This window comes from Salminus brasiliensis, chromosome 9 (assembly GCF_030463535.1).
Source record: "Salminus brasiliensis chromosome 9, fSalBra1.hap2, whole genome shotgun sequence".
Taxonomy (NCBI): Eukaryota; Metazoa; Chordata; class Actinopteri; order Characiformes; family Bryconidae; genus Salminus; species Salminus brasiliensis.
In genome coordinates, this window is record NC_132886.1 from 9,142,094 (window position 1) to 9,169,232 (window position 27,139).

Here is a 27,139-nt window from a genome sequence, read left to right on the forward strand (position 1 = left end):
ATTACTATAGCAACACTTTAGCAATCACTTTGCAACACCTAAGCAACCAACACCTATACCATAGCATCACTTCAGCAACCACCTAATCACAGCTCAGCAACCAACAGCTGTACTATGGCAACCCCCTGGGATACCATAGCCACCAGTGAAAAACAGCTTTAGCTGCGCAACCATTCTGCATTTCCTTCAGGATTTATTTCTTCTAGTTAAGCTTGTTCTGTTATTTGTGGTGATATCCTGTGTTAACCAGAGCAACCATATCACAACATTTCTGCAGGATCTGCAGTCTCTAGTTATTACATTACATCCATAACTGAGAGTAAAAGGTAAAAGTAGGAGAAAGAATCAAGGGTTTGGTTGGATGAAATTCTAGAAACTATTGATGCTCATTGTGTGTCCTTCTGGTATACATGTATGTGTGGATGAGAGAACACTGAGAGAATGAAAAAGAGAGTGCTGTATCAGTGTGTGTGGATGTGTGACTATTGATTTGCATATTTTTCACTTCACATTTTTAAGATGAAAAAGTTATAAATAGTTTTATTAACATTTTATTAATTTGAGAAATCAGATTTGAGGCCAATGTTTAAACATAACATAATGGATGCTCTGATGACTGAATGTGCATCTCACCAGTTTTCACTCTCAGAACAGACACAAAGTTCAGCTCCTTACTGCCCCACCTGAGCTACTGACCGATACAGTTTTTAATTAGTTTATGTGAGTAATAATTTACACCTGGTATTAGTGGTGGTTTTTTCTACAGTTTTTATCAGAACCAAACTGAGAAGCTGCAGCTCAAATTTGGCAGACAGTCCATATCTTAGTATGTATCTTTTCAGTGTTTTCATAAACCAAAAACAAAATTTTGAACCTGAGAAAAAAATGACATCACAGTTTTTTGCATCTTATACACGCATCTTATTGCATGAAATTAAATATTAAGTTGAGGGTGCCAATAATTTTGTCCGGCTCATTTTTGAAGTTTTACTTTGTTGTGGTGTTCCAATAAAAACAAAGAAAATTAACGTGTGTAGAACAAAACAGGGATGCCAACACTTTTGGCCAAGATAGTATGAAGCACATTTCTGGTAGAATGTCCCCTGTGATAATGACCGATAGGCCGACCACATCACAGATGAAACTACACTTTGTGGGTGTCGTACTCACTGCAGGTAAGTTAGATTGCATTTGCTTTAATAATTCTTTTATTTTTACTCCTGTATGTGGTATAACTCCAACTTTTAGTGTGGTGAGTTGAGTCTACAAGCTAGCGCAGATGGGTTAATTTGAGTTCACCACCAGATGGCAGTATTTCATGAGTCCATTTCTATAGTTTTTAGCAATTAACCATAAAATCTCCTTTAAATGAATGGAGTGAAGTTCCACTGTATGATCACTGTATTTACAGTAGTGTTACTAGATCTGATTATAGATGATAGTGTTTGCTTACTGATCTACTTTGATTTGTTGTAAAATGAGTGTAGTTCTAGTCTGGCTTCACTATCATGCCTGTGAAGACCTCTAGTTCAGAGCCTGTGGGATCTTTCCAGATGCACATTGCTAAACTAACTTAGAGACATGTTGCTGACAGCAGAGTTGCTAGGCTAGTGTTACAGTGATGGGTGTTCACACACTTTACTGATTCACTGGTGAAGACAGCACTGCTTCTACAGTCAGTGTAGCTTTGGGTGGGATCAGAGATGAGGGAGAAAATAGTGCATGCAATGTAATACTGAGTGACACCAGTTCATGCTAATCTCTCTCTCTCTCTCTCACACACACTCTCGTGTGTGTTTGTAAAAGTGTTTCACAGCTTATAGAAATATATATTTTTTGTAAAAATTTTTTTGCTCTCCAGCCACCGTAATTAGTCAATTAAATTGAATGAGAAATTGGACCAACTATATACCATAGCAACCACCTAGCAATGACTAGCTAAACCACAGCAACACCTTAGCAGCCCCCAAGCAACACCACTGCTGAGCTGCAGTCACTCCCAGGTTCTGCAGGAACTGAGCTCTCTGCTTATTATTATTCCTCCTGATTTTTGTCCAGGTTCACTCAGACTGCAAGTTTCACAGAAAACTGAGAAATGTTGAATATTTGCTCTTTGGATGCAGAAACTATTAGAGATTATTGGTATTTTATAGTTTACGTGATTCAGTGCTTTATCTCAGTTTCAGACTCATCATTTCACACACTTCCAGTTTACCTACAGAACTAAAGCTCACACTACCAGATAGTTCACTATTCTTATTTTCTTTACTGCTACACATTTTATTCACACATCAGAAAACACTAACATTTTGTTCTTCAAAGTATGAAACTGTCTAGAACCTCTAATAGTCTAGAGCCCGCTCTGCAGGATCATGTGTGTTATACTGGACGTACACTTGTGTCTATGTCTGATGGAGTGTTTCCTCCCTGTCTAATTCAGAGGTGGTGTAGTGTGGGTTTTTATTATTTTATACACCAGTGTGAGAAACTAATGAGACCCCCATGATTTAATCCTCCACCTTATGAAGCACGGCACACTGTACCAATAAGAGTCCTCTGGTAATACATCACAACGCTATATTGTTGTTTCATGTCCATGATTTATTAGTAACAATAGCATACTCTTGGTAAACTACATTACAATTTAATTATTATTTTATTAAAATTAGTCATTTAGTATTAACATAACTGATTGTTAATGTATTGTTGTGGATTTTATCATATTTTATATTGTCACTGTTTTCTAAAAGCATTAAGACATCTGAGGCTGTAGATTACAGTGAGTTTATCACATGTACGGGAGTTTAGCTCAGGTTTGTGTTGTCTCTGAACATCCTAACCTGCAGTAAAATCACTGTAATGCACGGCCTCAAGTGTTCATATTATTGTAACTGTAATACTGGACAATTAGACTCTGAGTATGGGTTGACTTTCACTCATATGTCTGTGCAGGCCTCTTAGATGCTAACTTAGCTAACTTAATGACATATTGCTGACAGGTGGCTTCAACATTTCTTGATTGGACGCAGTAGGGATGATCTCTACCCCACAGTTACGTGATTCAGTGCTTTATCTTTATTTCTGAACTGTACGATTTCACACATGATCCGTTTACCTACAGGACTGAACCTCACAAGATAAAACACTATTAAACCACCATTTATTTCATTTTCTTTCTTCAGCATCAGAAAATACTAACATCAGCTGTTCAGCTTCACCTGCAGGGGGCTCCAAAGGCTAATCTTGTCTAGATTCTCTAAAACAGTAAGAGAAAGTTGAGTCATCAGTTTTTGAATTGAAGTCAGTCTGTTATTTTATTGAGACAGTGGTCATCGTTTGGTTTAGCTGATTAATAGAGCTGGGTGTCAGCAGTGAAAGTCAGTACCATGTACTAATGGATTATTTTGCTCAGCGGCAGTCTATTAAAAGTAAGTAGTAATGGACACAGGATTGACCCTTGTGGAATACCAGATTTTACTTTTGTGTGATGAGAGCATTCATTATTTACATAAACACATTAGTAGTGATCAGTCAAATAGGATCTAAACCAAATGAGGGCAGATCCTTTGTGAAATAAGTAGGTAATTTGTGACTCTTAGTAGAGCTGTTTCAGTGCTGTGGGTCTAACTCCAGACTAAAAGACCTAATTAATGCTACTGTTGAGGAAGTTGGTTCACCTGCTGAAACACTTTCTAGGATCTTGGCTATGAAGTGGAGATTTAATATTGGCCTACAATTACAAAGTTCACAGGGGTCAAGATTAGGCTTGTTTTTCCATTATAATCACAAATCTTTTAATTAACTAATTTACTCTGGCCAGTACTGGTTCAATGACAAGTGAATGAATCAAGGGAATCAAGTGATCGTATGATTGAACTGTAATAACTGCAGCTCCTGTACAGTGAGTATTTTTATCTTCAAACTCATTGTGGTTTATTTTCTTTGTCATTAAACTACATTTTACTAGTTAGTTGATATTAAAAAATCAATTTAGGTACATTTGCAAAGGCCCCTCCCCTATTTCTGTACCTCAACAGTGCTGCACACTAAAATGCATATTCATGGTGTCCTGTGGAGTCCTTGAGTGCACAACAAAAAAAAGGCTTCTGTGATGAATTAGCAAAATGCACTAAACCATTACAGCAGTGGCCTGGTAGTGGTAATGAGTGCTGTGTGAGTGTGTTACACAACAGTGTTACTGGAGTTTTCATACACTGTGTACACTTACTAGCCAGCACATTGGTAACCTTGTAGGTGCACAGTTGCAGACTTCATCATTCCTCCTCATTAAAGACGCCTGATTCAACTCATCAGCTAATCAGCACAGCCTTCATTATAATAAGGGGAGGATTTAACCAGGGACAGCACTGACCACTGCAGAGCTGTGGACTGGAAGACACACAGTAACCTGTCTGCTCTCACCCTTCATCTGAGTCTCTGAACAGAAGGCCACTGTTGCCTGGGTATTTGTGGTTAGTAGACTAGTCTTACCCCAGCAGGGACACTGATGTGTGTAGAAACACACAGCTGTCTCTGATCCATTTATACCAGTACCACACACACACACACACACACACACACACACACACACACACACACACACACACTACCAGGTCAGTGCTTATTGAGAATGGGTACATCCTCTATGGTATCCCCTCCCTTGTTGGATGCGGTAGAGAGGGCTGTTATGTTGTACAGCAACAGATGGGCTACATCTGTAATTGTAAACCTACTCATTGTAAAGTTGGGTGATTGCTCTGTGCGGTTCATTTGAAGTACGAACACAATTCAAACCAAAGGTCTCTAAACAAACCAGACAGAGTTGAGTTATGGTTTGATGTCACATTTGTCACAGATCTTATTTTACTTTTATCTTAGTTTTATTTTCGTTCTTTTTTTATTTTTCATTTTTCTGCTCTCCGATGTCGACTGGAGGAGGATGAGTTTCCCTTTTTGAGTCTCAGTTCCTCTCAAGGTTTCTTCCTCTCGATCTGAGGGAATTGTTTCTAACTGACTGATTCTCCCTCTATTTTACATCTAAGAGTGACAGAGATGAATATTGCTTTCCTGTCAGGATTTACTTCAAATGTAACCTTTGACTTATCTGTAAAAACCCAACAACAAACAATTGAACACTTCTGATTTTACTGATTTGTCACAGACATTCATTCAGTGTAAGACATTAGAGGTAAATGTAAAAAAATGGACCAGTGTACATGAGTGTAATTGAAAAACATAAATATCTAAATGATTTACCTTGAGTATGTCCATGGTGGATGAGTGCAGCCAGCACTAGAGACAGAAACAGAGGAAATGATGCATTCATATGAAATATTATTTATTCACAGGTAGAACTAATGAACCTGAAAGTGCCTCCACAGCTGAAACTGAGAAATCAGCTCATGTCAGAGATAGTCAGTCAGTGCTACACACACCCTCCTGATCTCCACACAGTTACTGAATCAACAGTGATTCAATTTGCACATAATTACTACATGATTTAAATAGTCAAGTCTATAAGTATCTGGACAGTGACACAGTATTTGTAAATATATCTTTCTACACCACTACAATGGATTTAAAATAAAGAAATCAGTTCAGCTTAAATTCAGGAGAATATTGCATCAACTCTTAAGAAATTACTCATTGTGTTCACAGTCCCTACCTTTTTACAGGCTCAAGAGTAATTGGACAGTGGACTGGTAAGTGTTTTTAGGAAGGTGTGGCCTGTTTCCTCATCATTTCATAAGAGAACAAGGAGATAAAAGGTCACATCTTGACTGCTTTATTTTAAGGCAAGTCACTACAGTGGAATCGGGTAAAAAATAATATTAATTGAACTAATACAGCTTGATTACAAAAGACAATTACATTTTCTGATATGTTCTGTTTACATATGGAAATTAGGCATGATCTAATGAGCTAATTTGTCAAAAGAAAACATCAGAAAATAGACGGGGATGAAATGTGTTGTAGGTAAGATTTCTGGCTCAGAGTGTTGAAAAAACTGAAAACAGTTTCAGTACAACGTCAAATAAACTGGGTTATTTTTGGGATATTGGGATATTCCAATAGTTTGATCTCAATTTGGAAAGGCAGCTTTCTGTTACAGTGAATCTTTCACATGTAAAGATCTTCAAAAACAGTTTAGATTAGAGCAGTTTATTAATTATTGACTGTCAATATAATTTTACATATTTATACATTTATTATTGTTAAAGTATATTTGCATGTATGTTTATATCTTTTCTGTTGTCATGTAGGATGTAGTCTCTTTGCTTATGTGCTGCTGTCTCAATGTCAGTACCCTGATTAAATAAAGCTTTTAATGATTGGTCGATGAAACAAAGGAAATTACCTAATTTGGATCTGAACATTCATATCATACAACAGTACATGTCAACATGGTGCAGATAACAGTGGTGGTTCTGCATGTTGTGTTAGAATGCTAACGTTCATGATTTTAGGAGAAATCTACAGACACAAACTAACTGCAGAAAAAGAAACACCTAAATGAGAATCTTTGACATTTTCTTTCCAGTATATGATAAATCTGTTTTCACCTGCTGTGTCTCGTTATAAATCCACTGATGTTCACAGAGGGAAATATGAAAAAAGCAAACTGTCGATGTCCACATGCTTTACTTAACAGGCTAGAAACAAATCTTTTTACCAATTTTAGATTATGGGGATATTTTATATACACATGCCCCAAAGACAGTACAGCACTTATTGAATTGTGTTCATCATTTCGTATCAAGATTTAGAACGTGCTAGATATTTAACTCATCACTGCAAAAGTGTTTGGGGTCCACTTTCAGTACAACATCAAATAAACTGGGTTATTTTGTGTACAAAGAGATAATTGGGCATCTTCCTTCATATTTGTCTGATTTCATCAACAAACAGGTCTTTGTATAAATGATGTTCAAATATCTTCCAGTGGATTGGTCTGAATTTTATACTTATGGACTTGACTCCTTATTTTGTAAAAACAATTATTTCCAGAGGTAAATAAACTGACAGACATAACTATACTGCACTCTTTAACATAAAGGTGCTACAAAGGGTCATTTTACTGATTTCATAGAAGACCCTCTTAGGTCCATAAAGAAACATGTTTGTAACTGAGATGTTTGAGTGTGAAGAACCTTTAAAGGTTTAAATGGTGTAAAGTTTCTTTACCAATTTACATATTCTTCACACTCACAGAGCTCTTTTACAGACAGTGTTTATTAAGCAACCAGAATACGTTGGTCCTTCATCCATTCATACCTAATTCATTTGGTAATGATGTACACATACGTTCCACAGCCCACCTACAGCAGCACTAATCACCTCCACTGTCACAAACACATGATAAGAGTGCAGAAAACACTACAATAACATGCACTAGTGTTGAAGAACCTACAAACCACACACTTATCAAAGCACCACTGAACATCTAACATCACACAGCAGCTTTCACACTCAGCACAACAGTACAAAACAATCTCTGATGTCACAGCAGTGTACAGAGTAATGAGAGCTGCACAAGGTTTAATATTTACTGAGGAAACAGATCGAGAGAAATGTGGAAACACCACAGGAAGAAAAGCAGCGATCACTCACTTCTATATCTTACAGAAATCTTCTACTGTCGGGGTTTTGTGGTCTCCATATTGACTTTTTTTTTAAGTCACTCTGGATAAGAGCATCTGCTAAATGCCTTAAATGTAAATGTACCTTCACTCAGAAAACCTCATACCAATACAGAGAGGATTCTCATATTTTAATAAAGCAGCTGAAACTCTGAACTCTCTGATTCAGCTTGAAGGAAAAGCCTGTAAACTTGCTGAGCTTTATTCAGTTACTCAATCACACAGACCTGATGATCAGAGCCCTCAGACTGTGTATTAACCCCTTCATACAGCAGCACTCACTCTAATGAAGACAGAGAGAGAAGATTTACTCACAGAGTATTACAGAGAGTGGACTGAGCTCCATACTGTCCCAGCACTGACTGACTGAAGTACGCTCTGTTTTATACAGGCATCACTTCCTGTGTTCTCATGATCAAAGCACATGTCTGAGAGAGAGAGAGAGAGAGAGAACACACAGAACACAGTTTTCTATGGGATGAACTTCTCTTTACCTAAAGTTGTCCTGACTGCCAATAAAAGCTTCTTGTGTTCTTTTCACGAGCCCCCCATGAAAGGAAAAGCTGCATGCTTCATTCAGAGGCAAAATAAAAGCATTTTTTACCCCAACCTAATTCACACACTTACTATTTATACATCACACAATCCAACATACTCAATAATGCAGTCTTATAAGCCTTTAAAATACCTTCAATCAACTGGTCAGTGACAGAAACCTTACTGATACATCGAGGTTTATCACATTATCAGTACTGATCCATATATACTTCATGCATCTTCATGTGCAGTGTGTTTAAACACAGCTATCTAGAACCCTACAATGGCATGTGTACAAGTATGGTGGCAGGTTAACAAAAGCAAGTCCTGAGAGAACTTCATCTGTTTCTGTATTTAATACTAAACAATGTCGCTGTTGCTAATGTTGCAGATGTTGGTCAGATGTGAAGTGATTAACATGCAGGCCGTCAGTAAACATGGCTTATCTGGTTTTGTTTACGGGGTTGAAGTGTGAACAGATGAACAGTTTTTCTCTTAGTGGGAGTTAAAGGTATGAAGTGAGACTCTTTCATCAGACTGATCTCCCTCAATGGATGGAAGTTCCACCCTGTATGTACAGTTTAATGCACACTGTATGTCTTTATCAGTTATTTCTAGCACAACCCCATGTCCTCTTTTTCAAGAACATAAGAAATGGAAGAGTAAGAAATGTGTCCAGACAGGATTTCTTTGCATAAAATGTCATTCTCACTACCAAGACTGGTCTACATGTAGGCCTACCTGCATCTACACACATCCTTTGGTCAACCTGCTTCTCAAAACAGTCAAATTAACACAAAACACAAATCCACCAAGTGGACCAAACATTTTGAAGGGTCCAGAAGCACTGAGTGTTCAGTGGAATGGTGGATATTTTATAGCAACTTTTTAAATGTATTTTAGTTATGTATTTCAATTCAGTTTCAGTTTCAGATTCAGACCAACAAATGTGGTCACAAAGCACTTTACAGAGATCCAGATCCATGCCTCTTATAAGCTAGCACCACAGTGGAGGTGGTAGCAACAGTGGCAAGGAAAAACCCCCTGATACTAAGAGGAAGAAACCTTGGGAGAAACCAAGACTCAGTCTGAGGAACCCATCTGCCTTAGGTCGACCTGCACAGCACAAACAAACAAACAAATAACATTACACAAAGACCTAGACAGATAGATAATGTATTGTTGTTATTATTTTTGTATCAGTATGACAATAATAACATTGTCATGTAAAATGGGGGAAATATAAGAAAAAAATATAAGAATATTAAGGCTGTTTATTAATTTTGGTAAATGAGTGAATGTACATGTATTAATGCTCATTAACATCGCTGCCTGCTGTCATAAGTATTTAACACCTCCTATCCTCTCTCTCTCTCACACACACTGCCACGGGCCTTAGGCCCACAACTTAGGCCTACTTGAAGCCTCCTAACCATAAGGGCCTCTTCTGTTTCATTTCTATCCAGCTTATTTATAACTGTAACAGAACCCTAAATAAAAGATCTAGCTTAGCTGTGACCTCCTGTCTATTATCCCCATAGTATTCTCTGCACCACTGGGTTTCAGTTCCTCATTAGTTCCTTCCACCTAAAAAGCTTCTCTTTTTCCCCTTAGACGCCCTAGATGCTGTGTGTGCTGGGTTTGGATTTAACTGATAGAGACCATAAAAAATTATACTTATAGTCTTTGACTGTGTGACCAGCAAGAATGATAGTTTTCTTTCCACAGCATTGAGCTTTGTTCTCTAGAGTGATGGTGCTAATTTGGGGATGAGGTGGTGATTCATGCTGCAAAATGTAGTAGAAAGCCTTCCCTGGACAGCAGAGACAATTACTCCAACAAAAGCAGGATGTCCCAATACTTTTGTCCATGTAGTGTAATCAAACAAACAATCTGAAGAAATGTCTTTTTTAAAGCATTTGTAAAATATAATTAATAGAAAGCCAGTTTTGGGAGGGAAAACTTAAGACACTATGTGTCCTAATAGCTGGTATGTCCCCACTTGCCTGAAATAGACATAATAATATAACCGTCTGCCCGTCTCTGAAAATCGACTGTGAGGAAGAGTTTCCTCCGTGCAGAATTATTTCAGGTGTGTGACGTTGCAGCTTTAGTTTTTGTGCAGATGGTCTCATATTTTCCTCAAGCACCCTCTGATACAATGAAGATTTCATAGTGGATTCTATGATGGAGAGCTTGCATGGCATGCATGGTGCACAAGTACAGACTGACACCAAGACTTCAGTGGTCTATTTTGAGAAGATTGTTTCGTATGATAAGCATTTTCTTACTTACTCCAAAACTGTCAAGGAAAGTCTGATAGACGTGAATATGTGTGCACAACTGTGCATTGGGGTGTTTCTGATACTGTGAAGAGATAAGCAGGGCCTTTTAGCACAGTTTCCTTTGGTCAAACCAGCACATCTGAGGCAGAACAGATGAAAACCACAAGTTCTCAGTCCTTATAGGAAGTTTAGACTCAGACTGAAAGAATTCATAGAAGAGGAAAAAAAAGACACAAGAACATTACCAGAAATGATATTAAGCAGAATATTAACCAGTGGGCCAGTGTCTAATTTTGGTAGGACTGTATGGTCTGATTCTGAGCTCTACCCAACCATGTAAAGTAAACATCACATGTCTGTTAAAAAGCTGAAGATAAAAAAAGAGTATGGCTTCTACAGCAGGATGATGATCCTAAACACACCTCAGAATCCACACTGGACTACCTCAGGAGACACAAGCTGAAGAATTACCATGGCTCTCACAGTCCCCTGACCTACAGTCTGTGGATAGACTTCAAAAGAGCAGCAAGACGACCTAAGAGTCTCACAGAACTTGAAGCCTGACAGGAAGCTCCAAACAGGAGTTAAAAGACTCTCTGCTGCTGCAACAAGAGTTTACAAGCTGTGGTACTTGACAAAGAGGATGTTACTAAGCACTGATCATGTGGGGTTCCCAGACTGCTCCTGTTTTCTTATTTCATAACTGAAATGCAAATAAAATAATTATTTTTTTAATTAATTAAAAGTGTTGTTTTTTAATCAGGATCATTTTTATTTGCTTAATTATTTACAGTAGCATGAATTTTGACCAGAGGTTCTGAAACTTCTGCATGCCACTGTGTAAGTGTATTTATAAATACACAGTATATGTGTGTGTGTGAGCGCACACATGTCCATGCCTGTGAAGGGGGAAGGAAATTGGTCGGCGTGGTTTTCTGGTCAGTGATGTCAGGGCACAGAAGTTTCTAATTCTCATGAGCTATTAGCCATACTGACCCAAAGTAAACAAAATAAGGCTTAAAAATTTCACGTAATGTGTGATGAATCAAAAATGTTTCATTAAATTATGATCAAAAATTAACTAAGATATCTTTTATGCACTAGTACATAATCAATCTTATCTGTAAAGGCCGGTGTGGCTGCAGGTTTTCAATTCAGCCAAGCAGGAGCCCACCCTGTATAACTAACCAGCTGTGTAAAGACTGAGACTAGTTGATTAAACAGGTAAACTCAGGTGTGCTTCTGCTTTATTGGAATGAAGACCAGCAGCCACACTGACCGACCCTTAGTAGATAAGATTGACCCCTGCACTATAATTTCCAGAAATTCTCTGATGTAGACATTCTCTATTTGGCTTGTTTGCAAAGATCAGATGTAGAATAGATGTAGAAGTGAATCCACAAAGTAAAACAAGCCACAGTAGAATAGACTTAGCTACACTAGTGAACATTCAGGCCTCCTGCTTTTAGGTCACATGCTGCAGTGGTGGCTGAGCGGTTAGAGCACTGGGCTATTGGTAACAGGGTTGTGGGTTCCATGCCTAGGCTCTGCAAACTGCCACTGCCCTTGAGCAAGACCTTTAACCCTTTATGCTCCCCAGACGTCGCAGCATTGGCTTAACTTGGCATGTGTAACCACTCTCACTGTATGTGTGTTCACAGTATGGATGGGTTAAAGGTGGAGGCCCAACTCTATCTGTGTCTAACACAAAGGGTGAATATGTTTGTCTGTGTCTTTAGGCTGTAGTGGAGTTCAGAGTCTCCATCTGCTGGTCAGAGACTAAAATGCAGCTGAATATTTTGTTGATCTCTAATTTCCTCTAATCTCCTTTCTTTAAGACACACAGTCAGTTAATGATAGGAACTTTATAAGTGTGATATAAATATTAATATACATAAATATTATTATGCATATATAAATAATATACATATGTGAAACATTACACTCCAGTGACATTCACTGGTCACATCATGTCACCTTAATGACCGTAGCTTTAGTTTATCAGTATAAAATGTTGTTTTATCTGTTATCATCTCTCCAAATGAAACAAATCTCTCCAAATTAATCAAACTTCCTCACTAAAACAAGGAGAAACCAAACAAATAAAACAAGACCCTTTTCTCCCCACTGAGAGAACTTCTATACAGGAGCATGAAGCTATTGCCCACCTTTAAGACAGAATTGACACCATTTACACAAATACTGTTTACCACCAACTGAGCTCTAACAGATATGAATGAATTATTAATGAAATATTAATGACTACAATGTAACTGAGCAAAATATTCCTCTAATAGACTTGAGAAAGTACAAACCCATCCAAATTTACTTTGAGCACATTGAACATTAAATAGCTGTATCTAGTTACTGCCCCCTGCTGGTGTATTTTAAGGTTACACTGGATTGTGAACTCCAACACTAATAAAGACAGAAACACTCTATAATTCACTATAATATATCTATTATATCTATATATCTAACATAATCACTGAATAAGACTTAATGTTCCAGTAGAAATCAAGTTCACTGCTAAAGAAAGGAAGGAGTTCAGCAGCCATAACACTGTTTCAGTAATTTCAGCTTTCTTCATGAACCTACAACAGAAAACATTTATAGATTATTTTAAATTCCTTTTTTAATTTTAGGTTCATTCAAATAAAGCATTCTCTCAGCCCTACAGCCACTCTCACACCCATAGATCCACAACCTAAGACATAAAGGGACATGACTTCAATGAAAACACTTTATTTACTGGAGTTTTACTGTAAGAATCAAACAATCTGAAATGGTTTCTCTCTCTGGTTTCTCTCTCTCTGACTGAGGTCCAGCTCTGTGGTGACTCTCCTTTCTCTGGAACAGTGCAGTTCAACACACTCACAGTTTGTGAGAAGGGTGGGTGGGGTCATCCACAATGCTGGTTGCTTTGCGGATGGAGCGGGCGGTGTTGATGTGTTTTATCTTAATAACACCCGATGCAACTAATAAAGCCCTTGATTTGTAAATGTGTGCTTATATGAGGGTTTCTAAAGGGATTTAATTATTCTAAAATAATATAATATAATATATATATGAAATTTAAGCACTGATAACTTCACTCTAGTGCACAAAGGGTGTGACCAGCTAGATAACAACCCTCAGTATCTAGAACAAATATAATCACAATAGCTTTAAACTACCTTACTGTCCAACGAGCTGGAAGTATCAGAAAACTGAATCGTCCAGAACCAGCAGCACCATCTGTTGATCAGCATGAACCAAAACAAACGAGAAGAAATAAACAAGGGTAAAATGAAGACCTAATTCCAGAAGACCATGACCCTCCAGCTCACCTAGAGAGCCAGACATCTCTGTCCCACGCAGAGGTTAGAGACATCCTGATCTCCAACAACAGTAAACTGTCCTCTCTCGATGCAGGAATCTGTTTCGTGGGGAATTCTGCACAAAGCGAGTTTAGTCTGCTAAGTGGGTTCCTTCTAAAGTTGAAGCCTTTCAGAGTGGTTTGGGGAGAAATGCTCCATTCTGGAGATACCAGAATGATAATGCACTAAATAGTTATGAATGCACCGCCCAATGTCTGAGACATCATGTTGGAGGAACACATGTGATTATGAATTGTAAGGCAGTTTTTTTTTTCATATTTTTCACTTTTTTTTACAATCACCAACAACCAAAACCCAGATTGAGCTGTGAAGCTGTGGAACTGTGTTCTCTGGAATGATGGTGCTCCTTCCAGTCCTATGGGGGTGTTGGGGGGATGATGTGTTGGTGATCATCCAACATTCTGAACTCACTTTCAACACTTTTGCCGCTAAAAGCAATCAAATCCTCACAGCAATGTTCCAGGAGAAAGCGTCTATTTGGGAAACTGATCTTTTCTCCAGAAATTCTAAATATGCTCAGTTTCCTGTTTATCGTTTATTTGAACTATTAAAGGGAATCTGTGCTAAAGAGAGAACATTATGACTTGTTCTGTAGAGTCCTGCAGTGTTAAAAGCCACAGATTAATCATCAAGCAAGAACCAAGGTGAGCTGTTTAAATAATCTTTAATTGTCTCATAAATTTACACCATGTGTCCAACATCCATTAAACCTGACATTTCTTCTGAAATTGAGAGAATTAACCGTGAGTTTGTCTCTGTTTACTTCAGCAACAGGCTTTACTCTTCTTGTTGCTCATCTGTGGCAATCTATGATTATGATTATGATTATGATTATTATTATTATTATTATTAGGCACTGTGACACCACAAGTAGTGAGAGTGCCACAGAGATCCAGAGATCTCACCAATCACTGTGACCCTGACCATGATTGATGAGATTAAAGTGTAATTAAATAAATATTTTATTTCTATTTATTATTTTTTATTGGTAATTAATATCAAACGATTGTGCTAATTATATGATAAACAAACAGCAAGAAGCTCTATTAAACACTCAGAACATAACATTCATCCTTCAAAAACAAAGAAGCAAAACAGAGCTGCAGGTTTTAAGTCTTTTATTTAAAGGTTCGGACGGTCAGTTTCAGTTTCAGTTTCAAAATGTATTCCACTACAGATTACAAGGAACTTTAATGGAAAAATGGGTCTAAACCCCAAAAGAACAAGCTGAGGGGGAGTCCAAGAGGAGCTGTGAGAATGCTGGAAGGATGAATGGGAAGATAATGTCCTCACAGGCAGAACTGGAATCACTGAAGGTAGAGATGAACATTTTATAGAACTTTCAACTGGAAGCAGCAGGAGCTTCTTGACCTTCACAGGGTAAAGTGGGAATGGGTACAAGTGTATGAGCCAGAGTGAGGAGTGAAGATTACGGTTCAGAAAAAGGGGGGTCAGGTGGGTCAGGTCACATGATAGAAATAATTTATTTAGAAGAATTTATCTTGAGCAGTTGTGGAAGTTATTATTCTTGATTTTCTTGGAGGTGAAGGAGGAGTTTTGTTGCTAAAAGTTGTGGGATCAGATTTAAGACGGAATTCAGAAATCCAGGTCTTACCCCCTAATGAGCAAGCCAAGGGCGACAGTGGCAAGGAAAAACTCCCTCAGGCGTGAGGAAGAAACCTTGAGAGGAACCAAGACTCAGTAGGGGAACCAGTCCTCCTCTGGCCGACACCGGATTTGACGGTTTGCCTTTGGAAATGTTGTTTAATATGGGAGCATGACAGGACCTGTGGAGCACTTATGACTTACCAGCATAGTGCTACTACTGAGGTCCTGTTAGAAAGTAGTGAAAGCTGATGAATTTTACACAGAACTAAGTGGGAACTGATTATCTGAGAGACAAACAGTGATAAACTACACACTCTGATATTTTGCAGCTGTCATTTTAAAATTGTTAAAGAAACAGTTCTTATATGTGAATCCAGCTTTACTGCATACAGACTGCTGCTGAGGACGGGGATTCTCAATCAGTATTCTTTGCTGACCCAACCTTCCCAAAATTAGATCTACACGATTCTTGTGAACGAAATGCTCTTCATTGAAGATGATAAATTAACTAATTTTATAATGTAACCTGATTATTCTCTATTTTTAATGTAACTGTAGCAGAACACAATTAGGTTTTTTTATATTGGTGATGTAACACTGTTACAGTCTGTTACTGTAAAACCCTGTTTCAGGTTTACAGCTTAGACTGGTCTGATTTGAGGCTTGAAGACGTTGGTAAAAGCTTTGGAAACGGCTGAAAATACCCTTGAAAGCATGTTACGAGGCTTCGTAGTGGGTGGAACAGAGGATCCTGATTCAGACGTAGTCTGAGAAACATCGTGTGTCATGCTGACAGGGTTCACTTTGTTTGACTTCTTATTAAAGCCAAAACTGATCTTCATTTTTGGAAATCTCCTCTGAAAGAAATGAAAACCCCTGCCCTTCTTCTTCTTGTTCTTCTTCTTCCACTTCTCAGTTGTGGGTGATGAACCTGTGTAGCACCAATCACTTACCAGCATGGTGCTACTATCAAAGTCCATAGAAGAAAGATCCTGAATGCTGCTGTCGCAAAGATCATCAAGCACATCTCTCACAGTTGCACTTGCATCAACGCTAAAAGGCAGAAATTCCGATGGCAAATTGGGAATGTCATTAGCCATCCCAGATTCATTTTGGTTCCCAAGGAAATCAACAAGATCATCCAACAAGGTCTGAATAGTGTCTACACTTTCATCTTCCTCTGACCTCTCATGAATGGTGCCATCCTCACTGATGTAGATTGCAATGACACTGTTACTGTCTCTCACTGCCCCAAGTGAGGAATTTGGTGTTTGAGAAAATATTGAACTCTCAGGCAGACTGATAGGAGATCCATTATCAGCTGCTGGATTGGAGTCTGAGTTATGAACCTTATTAATGACTGAATTGAAGCAGGTCTTAAGTCTGTTCCGCACCGTCCTGAAAAGATCCAAGGGAGCATGTCTGACATCATCTGAATTGTGCTCAATCTGAAGTGAAGCCACTGAGTCTGAAATATCAGATGCTGCAGAATCCTGATGCTCAATGATTCTGACCTCTGCATCTGTCAGAACTGATAGTGATGAGTTACCTGAGGCTACTGTCCTGATAGCCTCTCGGATTGCTTCTTTGACAATCTGCTCAACAAAGTCACAAAGGAATTCCGACGGCTCTTTTGGTGACCTAGAAAAATGTGACAGAAACAAAAGTAAGAAATTATTATTGAAATGTCCTCATCTTTTCTTTTATAATGTTCGGAGAATGACACACTGTATGGACAAAAGTATTGGGACACCTGTTACTGCAATGATTTTTACAAAATCCTGAGTCTCCAGTGTTTAGGGAAGTAGTATTGCTTTAAGGATTTGATCGGGATGCTGATCACCACCCCACCTCATCCCCAACTCACCCCAAAAGTATTTGATGGAGCACCATCATTCCAGAAAACACAGTTCTACTGCTCCACAGCTCAATGCTGGGGGGCTTTACGACATTAAGCATTAGGTTCATGTTTATCTGCTCCAGAGAGTCCTGTTCTATTGGCAATACTACTTACACTACTACAATGGGGACTAGACAAGCTTGTGTGTTTGTATTTGTGTGCACAAATGCATCTATGTGAGCAATGAGTGCAACTTCAAGTAGTTTCACTCAACAATGGCCAATCCCATGTGTACCACAACCATGGTCTAATATATCCATGATTATATTATCAATTGAATAAGTATTCTCAAACACTAGATGTCAGTGCTGAGCAGAACACATTAGATATTCAATTATATCTCACCTATATTTATCAGTGTGTATAAGAAATTAAACTCATAGAAATATAAAAGGGCCTAAACTAAACACAGATGGACATACCTTAGAGCTGAGTTGTCTGTGGTAATACTGGCATCAGAAGGGCTGCTTAAATCTTCTGTGCCAGTGGTCTGAATGAGAGTTGGTAGGTTACTCTCGAACACGGACATTGTCACAGTATTCACAATGTTTGTGCAAAGTTCTGCAAACTCTGATTTTGTGAACTGTTCAAACAAGACAAACACAGAGAAAATCAGACTTTTCAGTACCTAGCAGTTCTGAACTGAGCTCATAAATTCTCACAGATCAAGATCATTAATTTAGATTACTGTGTGAATTACAAATGAGTATTTCTTACAAATACATTATTTTCATTTTAAACTATTGGATAAGGTTGTATTCTGACACAACAGAGAATAAAAAGTTGAAATATGTAGCTAGAATATTTAATTTGATAATGAATATTAAATATTTTTTCTATATATTTATGTTTTGATCAAATTATACATTTGCATGTTTTAAGCAAGGATTCTCCATCATTTATACAGTTAATTATAGCTAATGATAAACCACAAACCAGCTAAGAATTAAAGTCCAGCTGTTAGTAGACCATCAGTGATGGAATAATCATATCAGTGCAATAATACTTCTAGAGCTGATAATAATAATAATAATAATAATAATAATAATAATAAAAATAAACTATGTTATTCACTGTAAAATAATTCTGTAGTTTGATTATCTTCTATATTAGAAGAATGTGGATTAATTAGTTCTACTAATAACAATAAGAAGTAGAGGAAGAAAAAAGGAGGAGGAGGAGGAGGAGTGTGTGTCCTACCTGTTCCGTGATGCTGATGGGTCTGAGCTCCAGAATGAACTTTTCCACTATTTATAGTCTGGAACCGCCCTCTGTGACGTCACAGGTTCCTTCCGAAGCGTCGTGACATAGTTAGAATTCCGCTCATTGTGACGTCACTGGTTCTTACCGCGGCGTCGCAACCACAGAATCCACTCAGGATAAACAAGAGCTAGACTGTAGAAGCCCACAGTCCGACCAGCTCTTTATTTAGAGGATCAGATCAGCACTGGTGTTGAAGCAGCACTGTCTCCAGTGTTGGATTAACACAGTGTTTAATGTAATACAGTGTGGAATGAACATCTACAGGATCACAGTGACTCCTACAACACCAGTGCTGGTTAATAAGAGGTGATGGAGTTCAGCACCCTGGACAGTTCCAGTAACGTGATCCTGTTGGAGTCTGGGAAAAATCACCCTTAAGCACAGTGAACAGCTGAGCTCAATAACCAGTATATCAGCACTGAGCTGGTGTGTTATACAGTAGTGTGTGAGTAAATGTCTGAAAGAAGTAACTCACCAATAATCATTTACTGGATCTGTTTTTAAGCTGCTGATTGGTGCCCTCTAGTGGATGGATTGTGGTTTGACATCCAAACTCAGTCCGTTCACAATGCTAATTAGAGCTTCCTTAGAGCATTACTACATTCTGGTCAGTTACTGATCATACTTGTGTGTAATATTATATGAAAAATTGTCCACCGACTGATTTATGAGAATTCTACAAACTGATAATAACAAAGTCATTATGAGAGAGATTAGAAAATTTTAATAAGACAGAAACACCAATAGTCACCATTTCTGTTGATGTACAGATGAAATCTGACATCAGCCTTTAACCCATTTTTGCAGTGAATACACACACCCCCCCACACACACACTAGTGATAACATGTGTGGAGGGCATTGGACAGCCTTTAAGGGTCTTGCTCATGGGCACAATAACAGCAGTAGAATAAATACAAATAAAAACAGTATACTGTGATTTGTATCAGTCTTCCTTAACATGAATCAGGTGAACACACCCCTACAGTGTCTGGAGTTCACAGAGAAGATCAGCAACCAAACCTTTTCATAGCTGCCTCAGACTTTCCACAGTGCAGTATATTCAGCAGGGACACGGAGGAGATCATGGAGGGAGCTTTAACTTTATTATTGCAGTTTTCATTTGAACACAAAGACAAGCACAACAGCACCACTTTAGAGATGTTTAGCCACTGAGCAAAAGTAGCCTGCTGCTGAATGAAGGGTATTACTGACAGTGAATAGAGAAGAGTACTGTATTAACTACAATAAAATAAAAGCAATACTAATCATTAAAAAAGGTTACAAGTAAATGTTGATCATTAATCCAGATATTTTACATAAAATAATGTATTTAATAGTAGATTGTAACTAGAAAGAGTAGAAACTGCATGTGACATTGCAGTTGAAATAAGCACCCTATTGCTGAGCCCATTTCTACAGTGCATGTGCATACGTTAATGTTGACAGCATTAGTAAAAACTCAATGAATATGAATTAAAAAAAGGAATAGATAAAACTAACCTTTAGAATCTCATACAGTGTGATAATCATCTGAGCTGAAAGACCCAGTTAGAAGCTAAAGCAGCGGTACAAGCATCTCTTTACTAGCACTGCACACGCACACACACACACACATACACACACACAAAACAACCCTCATCATTCAATTATTTATTTACTGATTTATTCATTGTTGCTCAGCTCTGATAGACTATTCAGTTTAAAGTGCAGCTCTTGGTAAACGGGCAGTGTGGATATAGTCTTACTCTCACAGAGCCTTAAACAACCAGCACCGTATTTTAGTTTTATTAAAAAGTCTAATTTTATCACTATTAAACACTGTCCTGCTGCCTGAAGTCATTGTTAATCGCTTTAAAGCACAAGATTATCCTGATATAATCACTCTTCACTCATCAGCTTCTCCAGCTTCTCTCACTGCTAACGTTCTGTTCACCTCAGCAGGTTTATCTGTAAAACACACAATAATGAACATTTATTTAAATGATATTTTCAGGTTCAGTCTAATAGAGGAATCTGTGTCTCAGTGAGGCTGAAAGTGTGTTAGTTATGAAGGATCCACAGGAAGACTAGGAGTTCTTACCTCGGGCTCTGTAGCATTTGATCCCCAGTATGATGGACACCAGCAGAAATGGAGAAGCTGCCATTAAACTACTGAGCAGACTGAGCACTGAGAGTGGAGCTGCTGAAGTAGACACACCTGAGAAAAGAGTTTGATCAGGAAGCATGAAAAACCCCTAAAAACTAAATCACTGAACATGGAAACAGTGTTTAAATGAAAATACTCATCAGAGACCAAAGAATAATATTAGTATTAGTATCACTGAATAACTGTAGCATCACACAGTGAGAATACCTGTAGGGGGCCTGTTTGGTCTACACGTCACTGTAGTCGTGTTGGAGCCATTCCCAAGGCTGCTGGATGCAGTGCAGTTCAGAGTAACATCTCCATCTGCTGGTGTGAGAGTGAAGTTCAGCTGATCTCCCCTCTCCACCTTATAGCCACTCCACCTATAGGACACCGTCTGATCTTCAGGTGCTCGGCACACAAGATAAACCTCACAGCTGTTTGTAGACTCTTTCCAAGTCTGACTGCTCTCAATCTCCATCTTAAGCACTCCTGGAAATGAAGAAGGGTTTATTAGTGCAGTTCATTCATATTCAGACAGGAACACAGTTGTTGTGGTTGTTGTTTTTTTCACTTTGTACTTTAATATTTTTCTCAGCAGATTTGAAAGATTCTGAGGTCATCTGATATTGGAGACAGACCCCACCACACAGACTTTTTGTTGATCATTTTACAACTAGATAATGGTAATAATTATTTTATATTAGTACATGATCTTTAATATGTTCTCTCTTTAGCTATATCAATGATGACTGTTCAGACCTTGGAGATTGTTTAGAGGATGGAGTTTAGGTTTTTCAGGGGACTGAGCTGTTCTTCTGAAGGCTGTTATTAGGGCTCTTTTGCTGTGTTAGGCACAGCACACGGTCAGCACACGCCTGCTCTACATGGTGTAAGGTCACATGCAGGCCAGAAGACCCTTTTCCATCCACTCATTTCTTCTCATTCACCTTTTCAGAGCAAGCAGTTCAGGGACCTGCAATTGTGCCATGACCATCTGATCATCTGATTAAGGAAGCTCCAGTTTAGTGTATAGTGATGATATAAAGGAAGCTGAAGGGTTAGTGCGTGGGGTGAATGGCTTGTTTCTAGTGCCCTAATTGGCATAAGGTATAAACCGTCTCCTCTGGAGTATGAAGGGTTGCAACTGTTATACAGGTTACGGCTGAATACACTGCAATACTGGATGTAAAATGATGAGGGTTTTTCTTTAAAGTTTTAGGAAAACTGTCATCCTATAAAAACACATCATTGTTGTGCACACATGTAACACTCTCTGTACTAGAACAGTTCAAATTTAAGAAGAATACGTCAACCATAGGATTAGGAATACTACTTCTGCAGGTCTGGACCAGTAGCAATACTACACTAGATTCACTGAGGAGGGCTTGAACAGACATGCAACAGACCAGGATGTAAAGAGTTACAGATATGAGGGGTATTCATTAACAGAAATGATATGACCTTGTAAGAGTATTATGGAGAGAAGAAAACAGGTATTTCAATCCAATGTCACTAACGTTCAGATTTAAAATAATTAATTCCCTGAATTATCAACAATAAAGCATAAATGAGGCCGGATACCACAACCAGACGTTCTGAGCTTTTAACAGTATAAACAACTTCATTCATTAAAACAATCTTTTTTTTTTCTTCCTTCGTTTGTTACGGTCTCTCTTTTTTTTATTTTTAGTCTGGTCTCCTTCCTGTGTGTGTGTGTGTGTGTGTGTGTGTGTGTGTGTGTGTTTACTACTCTAGACTTCAGCTTTATGTGCGTGTTTCGAGTCTTTCTTTCTCTGCTGCGCTGATTGGATGCTTGCGCTACTGACGTCACTCGCACAGCTCACTGGGAGTTGTAGTTTCGGCTCGACTTGTCATTTCAACTACATACAAAGTACACAGTGAAACGAAACAACCTTCCTCCAGGACCATGGTGCAACATCTGAGAAGTCCGGTTAATTTTTCCCATCTTAAAAAACAACCTCCTCGATGCAGCAGGTCGTTTAGTAACGCTGTGGTCTAAACACATTAAGCTCAGAACACTGAATCAATACACAGCAGAATTTAACCCTCAATTAAAGTGTGTTAATGCTCAAAACCACAATGCCACAAAGAGAGAGAGAAAGAGAGAGAGAGAGAGAGAGAGAGAGAGAGAGAGAGAGAGAGAGAGAGAGAGAGAGAGAGAAAGACAGAGAGAGAGACAGAGAGAGAGACAGAGAGAGAGACTTTGACTTTTAACATCACTTTATTAGACACCCTCAAGGGCGCTACATGATGTCACTGCAGGCCATCCCAGCCATCGAGCAGGACATAAACCAACAATAATTTGTAAAATGAACAATAAATAAAGATTAAACAAAAACAATAAATAATTAAATAAACAATAAAATAAATGCTGATTTCCATCAATAAAAATCAGACATAAAACAGAGCTCTCCATCAGTCACCCAGCACACCGCCTCATCACAGCACACCACTTTAAAAGTCTCTAAATCAGACATACACTTATAATAATTAAAATCAATCAAAATCCTGGATTTCACCAGTCTGGAGAGGGTCCGGACAGCATCACAGTCAGCTGACTGTGCCACGCGGTTTTTGCGGCTGATGTATACTGCCAGTTTAGCCTGACCCAGAATAAAATTTATCAGCTGACACTTGGAACGCTCTCTCCGAACATACCTAAAACCCAGGATAAAAGTCTGAGGTGTAAAAGTCACGTTAAGAGACGTAAAAAATGGTGCGTAAAACAGCAAACAGGGGACGCAGCCTAAAACAGTGCATAAAAGCGTGAAACACTGTTTCCCTCTGAGGACAGAAAGGACAGCATTGTGTGACCTCAGGGTTTAAAACACAGATAAAAGAGTTGACTGAGACAATGCCATGTAAAACCCTCCACTGGAGGTCCGCCACTCTTTTAGCTAACGGTGGTTTATACAGCGCTCTCCATTCCGGGTGAACTTCATCACTAAGACCTAGAGCAGCCCGCCACGGCGTATCGGGTCTGCCGTCCAGTCGCTTCTTATTAAAAACCTTTACGCAAGCCCCATACAGACGCTTGCCCGAGACTGAACTGAGCTCCAAACTCAGCTCCTCTGAGCAGTCCAGTAAGGGGCCGTGGTAGTCCTGCAGGCCAGGAGTGATAGCCACCCTGGGAAAAGGGTCTTCTTCATCAGGGCTAAGCAACCCTGCACCATAGTCCGTTAGCAGCACTCTCTCATCCGCGGAGAGCTCTAGCCTCCATCGCTGTAGAAGCTGGGCCACTACGCGCAAGGACCGCACCCCCAAACGCACCGCCAGGTCCTCCACACCGTCCAACCCAGGTCCAGCGACGTCCACCAGCTGACGGAGTTTCACAATGTTCGAGGAAACTAGAACCCGGACCAGCGCAGGGGAAGCTGTGCCTGCAACGTCCAGCCTAGACCCATAGATGACCGGTTCCTCCAAAAGCCAATGTAAAAAGCAGTCCAGTCTGGTTGGGCTAAAAAAAACTCCAAACTTTAAAAAGTCCACGATAAAACACGGGCAAGTGAGCAGAGTTCAGTGCTTTTGTGTCCATTAAAAACAAAGTTCTGTCCATTCCCAATCCTCCAACAGTCTGTAAAATCCTGCATGCCACCGCTCTCCACAGCAAGTCCTTAGGGCCACTAAGGAGTCGCTGAAGGAACTGGAGATGGAAGGCAGCGGTTCTGCTGGCCAAGTGAACCAGCCCCTGTCCTCCTTCTTCTTTAGGCAAAAAGAGGACAGCCTGCGGTAACAAGTGCAACTAATCCCAAAAAAAGTCCACAAGCACCGCCTGAAGGTCTGCAAGAAGATTCGGTGGGGGATCTACACAAGCCAGTTTATGCCACAGAAGAGAAGCAGTAAGGTTATTGATTATGAGCACCCGTCCTCGATACGACAACTGAGGGACTAGCCAGGTCCACCTGCTGAGACGGTCCTTCACCTTTTCAACAGTGAGCTCCCAGTTATGTTTTTCCCACTCACTGTCCCCCAAGTGCACTCCCAAGTATTTAAACCCACCCTTCCTCCATGACAGTCCAGGCAGTGTAGGTCCCCCACCAGTCCAATCTCCCGCTAACACAGCCTCACTCTTAGCCCAGTTCACCTTAGCAGATGATAAAATCCTAAAATCATGTAAAACATCCACTAAAACGTCCACATCCCTCTGTGAGCTGATCAGCACCACCAGGTCATCCGCATACGCTGAAACACACACAGGTGTGCCGCAGGTTGGAATGACCAGGTCAGCAATCCTCTGTCTCAGCTGGCACAGCAGAGGCTCAATGGACAGGGCATAGAGCATACCAGACAGAGCACAGCCCTGCCGGATACCTCTATGAACCTTAAAAGGAGCGCATAAACCACCGTTAACTTTAAGCACACTTTCAATGTCACTATACAAAACCTTGACCATGGCTATGAACCCGGGGTTGAAAGCAAAGTTCTCCAGAACTTTCCACAAATAATTATGTTCAACCCGGTCAAAAGCCTTTTCTTGGTCCAAGAAAATAAGACCAGTCTTCAAGCCCAATAGTCTGGAGACGGCCAAAACATCACGAATTAAATAAATATTATCAAAAATAGACCTACCAGGCACACAGTACGTCTGGTCAAGGTGAACCACCTGCTCCATTACCTTCCCCAGTCTCGAGGCCAATGCTTTGGAGAGCAGCTTGCAATCCGTGCACAGTAATGCCACAGGACGCCAGTTTCTTAACAAAGTCAGGTCCCCCTTCTTCGGCAGAAGGGTCAGGACGGCTCTTCAACAGCTCACGGGAAGTGTCCCAGTAGCCACACTGGCCTGGAGCACCTCAAGCACATCCTGACCCAAAACTGACCAAAAAGCCTTATAAAACTCCACCGGTAGGCCATCTATACCAGGGGCCCGACCATTCTCCATGCCCTGCAGGGCCTCATACAGCTCTCCTATAGTCAGCTCGGCATCAAGCCCGTTGGCCGACCGCTGCGAGAGCTTTGCCTGCAGGGGAAGAAACTATCCCCCACATCCTGCACATCGTCCTGCTCGCTCTCAAACAGCTTCGAGAAAAAGCTGACTGTCTGCTGGCGAAGTTCAGAAGGCTCAGAAACCAGATCCCCCGATTCTGTCCGCACAGCATGCATAAACCTTTTCTGTCCATTTTTACTCTCAAGACCAAAGAAGAACTTCGAAGGAGCATCCATTTCCGTCACATTCTGGAAACGTGATCGGACCGTGCTGTTATGCCCAGAAGGTCAGCTAACGCAGCTTTTTTCTGTTTGAGAGCCGTAATACGCTCTCGATCTTCTGTGGCCTGTCCCAAACACTGGAGCTCCACAATGTCAATGTCCAGAGCCTTCAGAGATCTGATAATGTCTCTAGTGACATTGAAAGTGTACTGTTGGCAAAACACTTTAATCTGAACCTTAGCTACGTCCCACCATTGCTGCAAGGAGGTAAAAATGTTTTTGTAATTTAAAAACATCCCAAAAGAAGGTAAAAGACTCCTTAAAATGAACATCATCTAAAAGTGCAGTATTAAAATGCCAGTATGCACTCTGAGGTTTTACGGCACATTTCCGAACAGAACAGACAGAGAGCCCTCACTGTCCGACTCCACTTCAGCACCACTGACCTCTTTCTTGGCCTGCTTAGTCCCCTTCTCCCGCCCTCGCTTCTTCCTTTTACCGGGGACCTTAAAAACAGGCTCATCCACCATGTCCACATCAGCAACCGACTCCAGCACCACCGGTTCAGCAGTGACAGGGTCAGTAGAGCCCCCCGAAATGAAGGGGGGGACATTAGACAGAATGACCTTTTTAGCGGGGGTGCTGAGGGGCAGAACCGGAGTGAGCTGGTCGTTCAGAACCACGCCACTCTGGATCAGGTGGTTCGCTTTCTCCACCGTATTTAGGAACAGTACAACTGCGTGATTCATACGGGAGGCAGAGACGATGTTGGCGTGGCCCACCGCGCCCCCCACAGCCAGGCAGACCTCCTCCACACTCGTCCTGCACTCCACCTTCACCCCGTGCCTGAGTCAGCCCATCATACAGCTCTTACACTCACACACACACACACACACACACACACACTCACTCACTCACTCACACTTACACACACACTCACTCACTCACACACACACACACTCATTCACTCACTCTCACTCACTCACACACTTACACTCACACACACACACACTCACTCACTCACTCACACACACTCACTTACACATTTACACTCAACCAAACCTCAGATACAAAAGTAAAGTAATTACGCGAGAAAGTAAGGCAAACCGCCAAACGCTCACACGCGCTCTACCGCTCACAACCGCGCATGCGCAGAGAGAGAGAGAGAGAGACACTAATAAAAATAAAGGTGCTTCAGCGTGGTCTTTAATCAATGCTATGATTGTAAAT

At 40.0% G+C, this 27,139-nt stretch overlaps 2 protein-coding genes across 8 annotated transcripts in view; both read right to left on the reverse strand.

Annotated features, from left to right (window-relative positions):
- The window catches only part of LOC140561982 (Fc receptor-like protein 5), a 50,225-nt gene extending 42,227 nt beyond the window's left edge, over nt 1–7,998 (reverse strand). For 5 of the 6 annotated variants that reach the window (XM_072687319.1, XM_072687315.1, XM_072687317.1 and 2 more), the window contains exons 1-2: nt 7,956–7,989; nt 5,257–5,292 (exon numbers count right to left, since the gene is read on the reverse strand). In XM_072687319.1, coding sequence (XP_072543420.1) covers nt 5,257–5,292; nt 7,956–7,986 — 67 coding nt within the window. In that variant the 5' untranslated portion in view covers nt 7,987–7,989. Of the gene's footprint in view, nt 1–5,256; nt 5,293–7,955 lie in introns of all 6 variants that reach the window. The other variant, XM_072687318.1, reaches the window with a different exon arrangement.
- The window catches only part of LOC140561985 (SLAM family member 8-like), a 95,994-nt gene that overhangs the window by 68,373 nt on the left and 482 nt on the right, over nt 1–27,139 (reverse strand). The window lies entirely within an intron of this gene.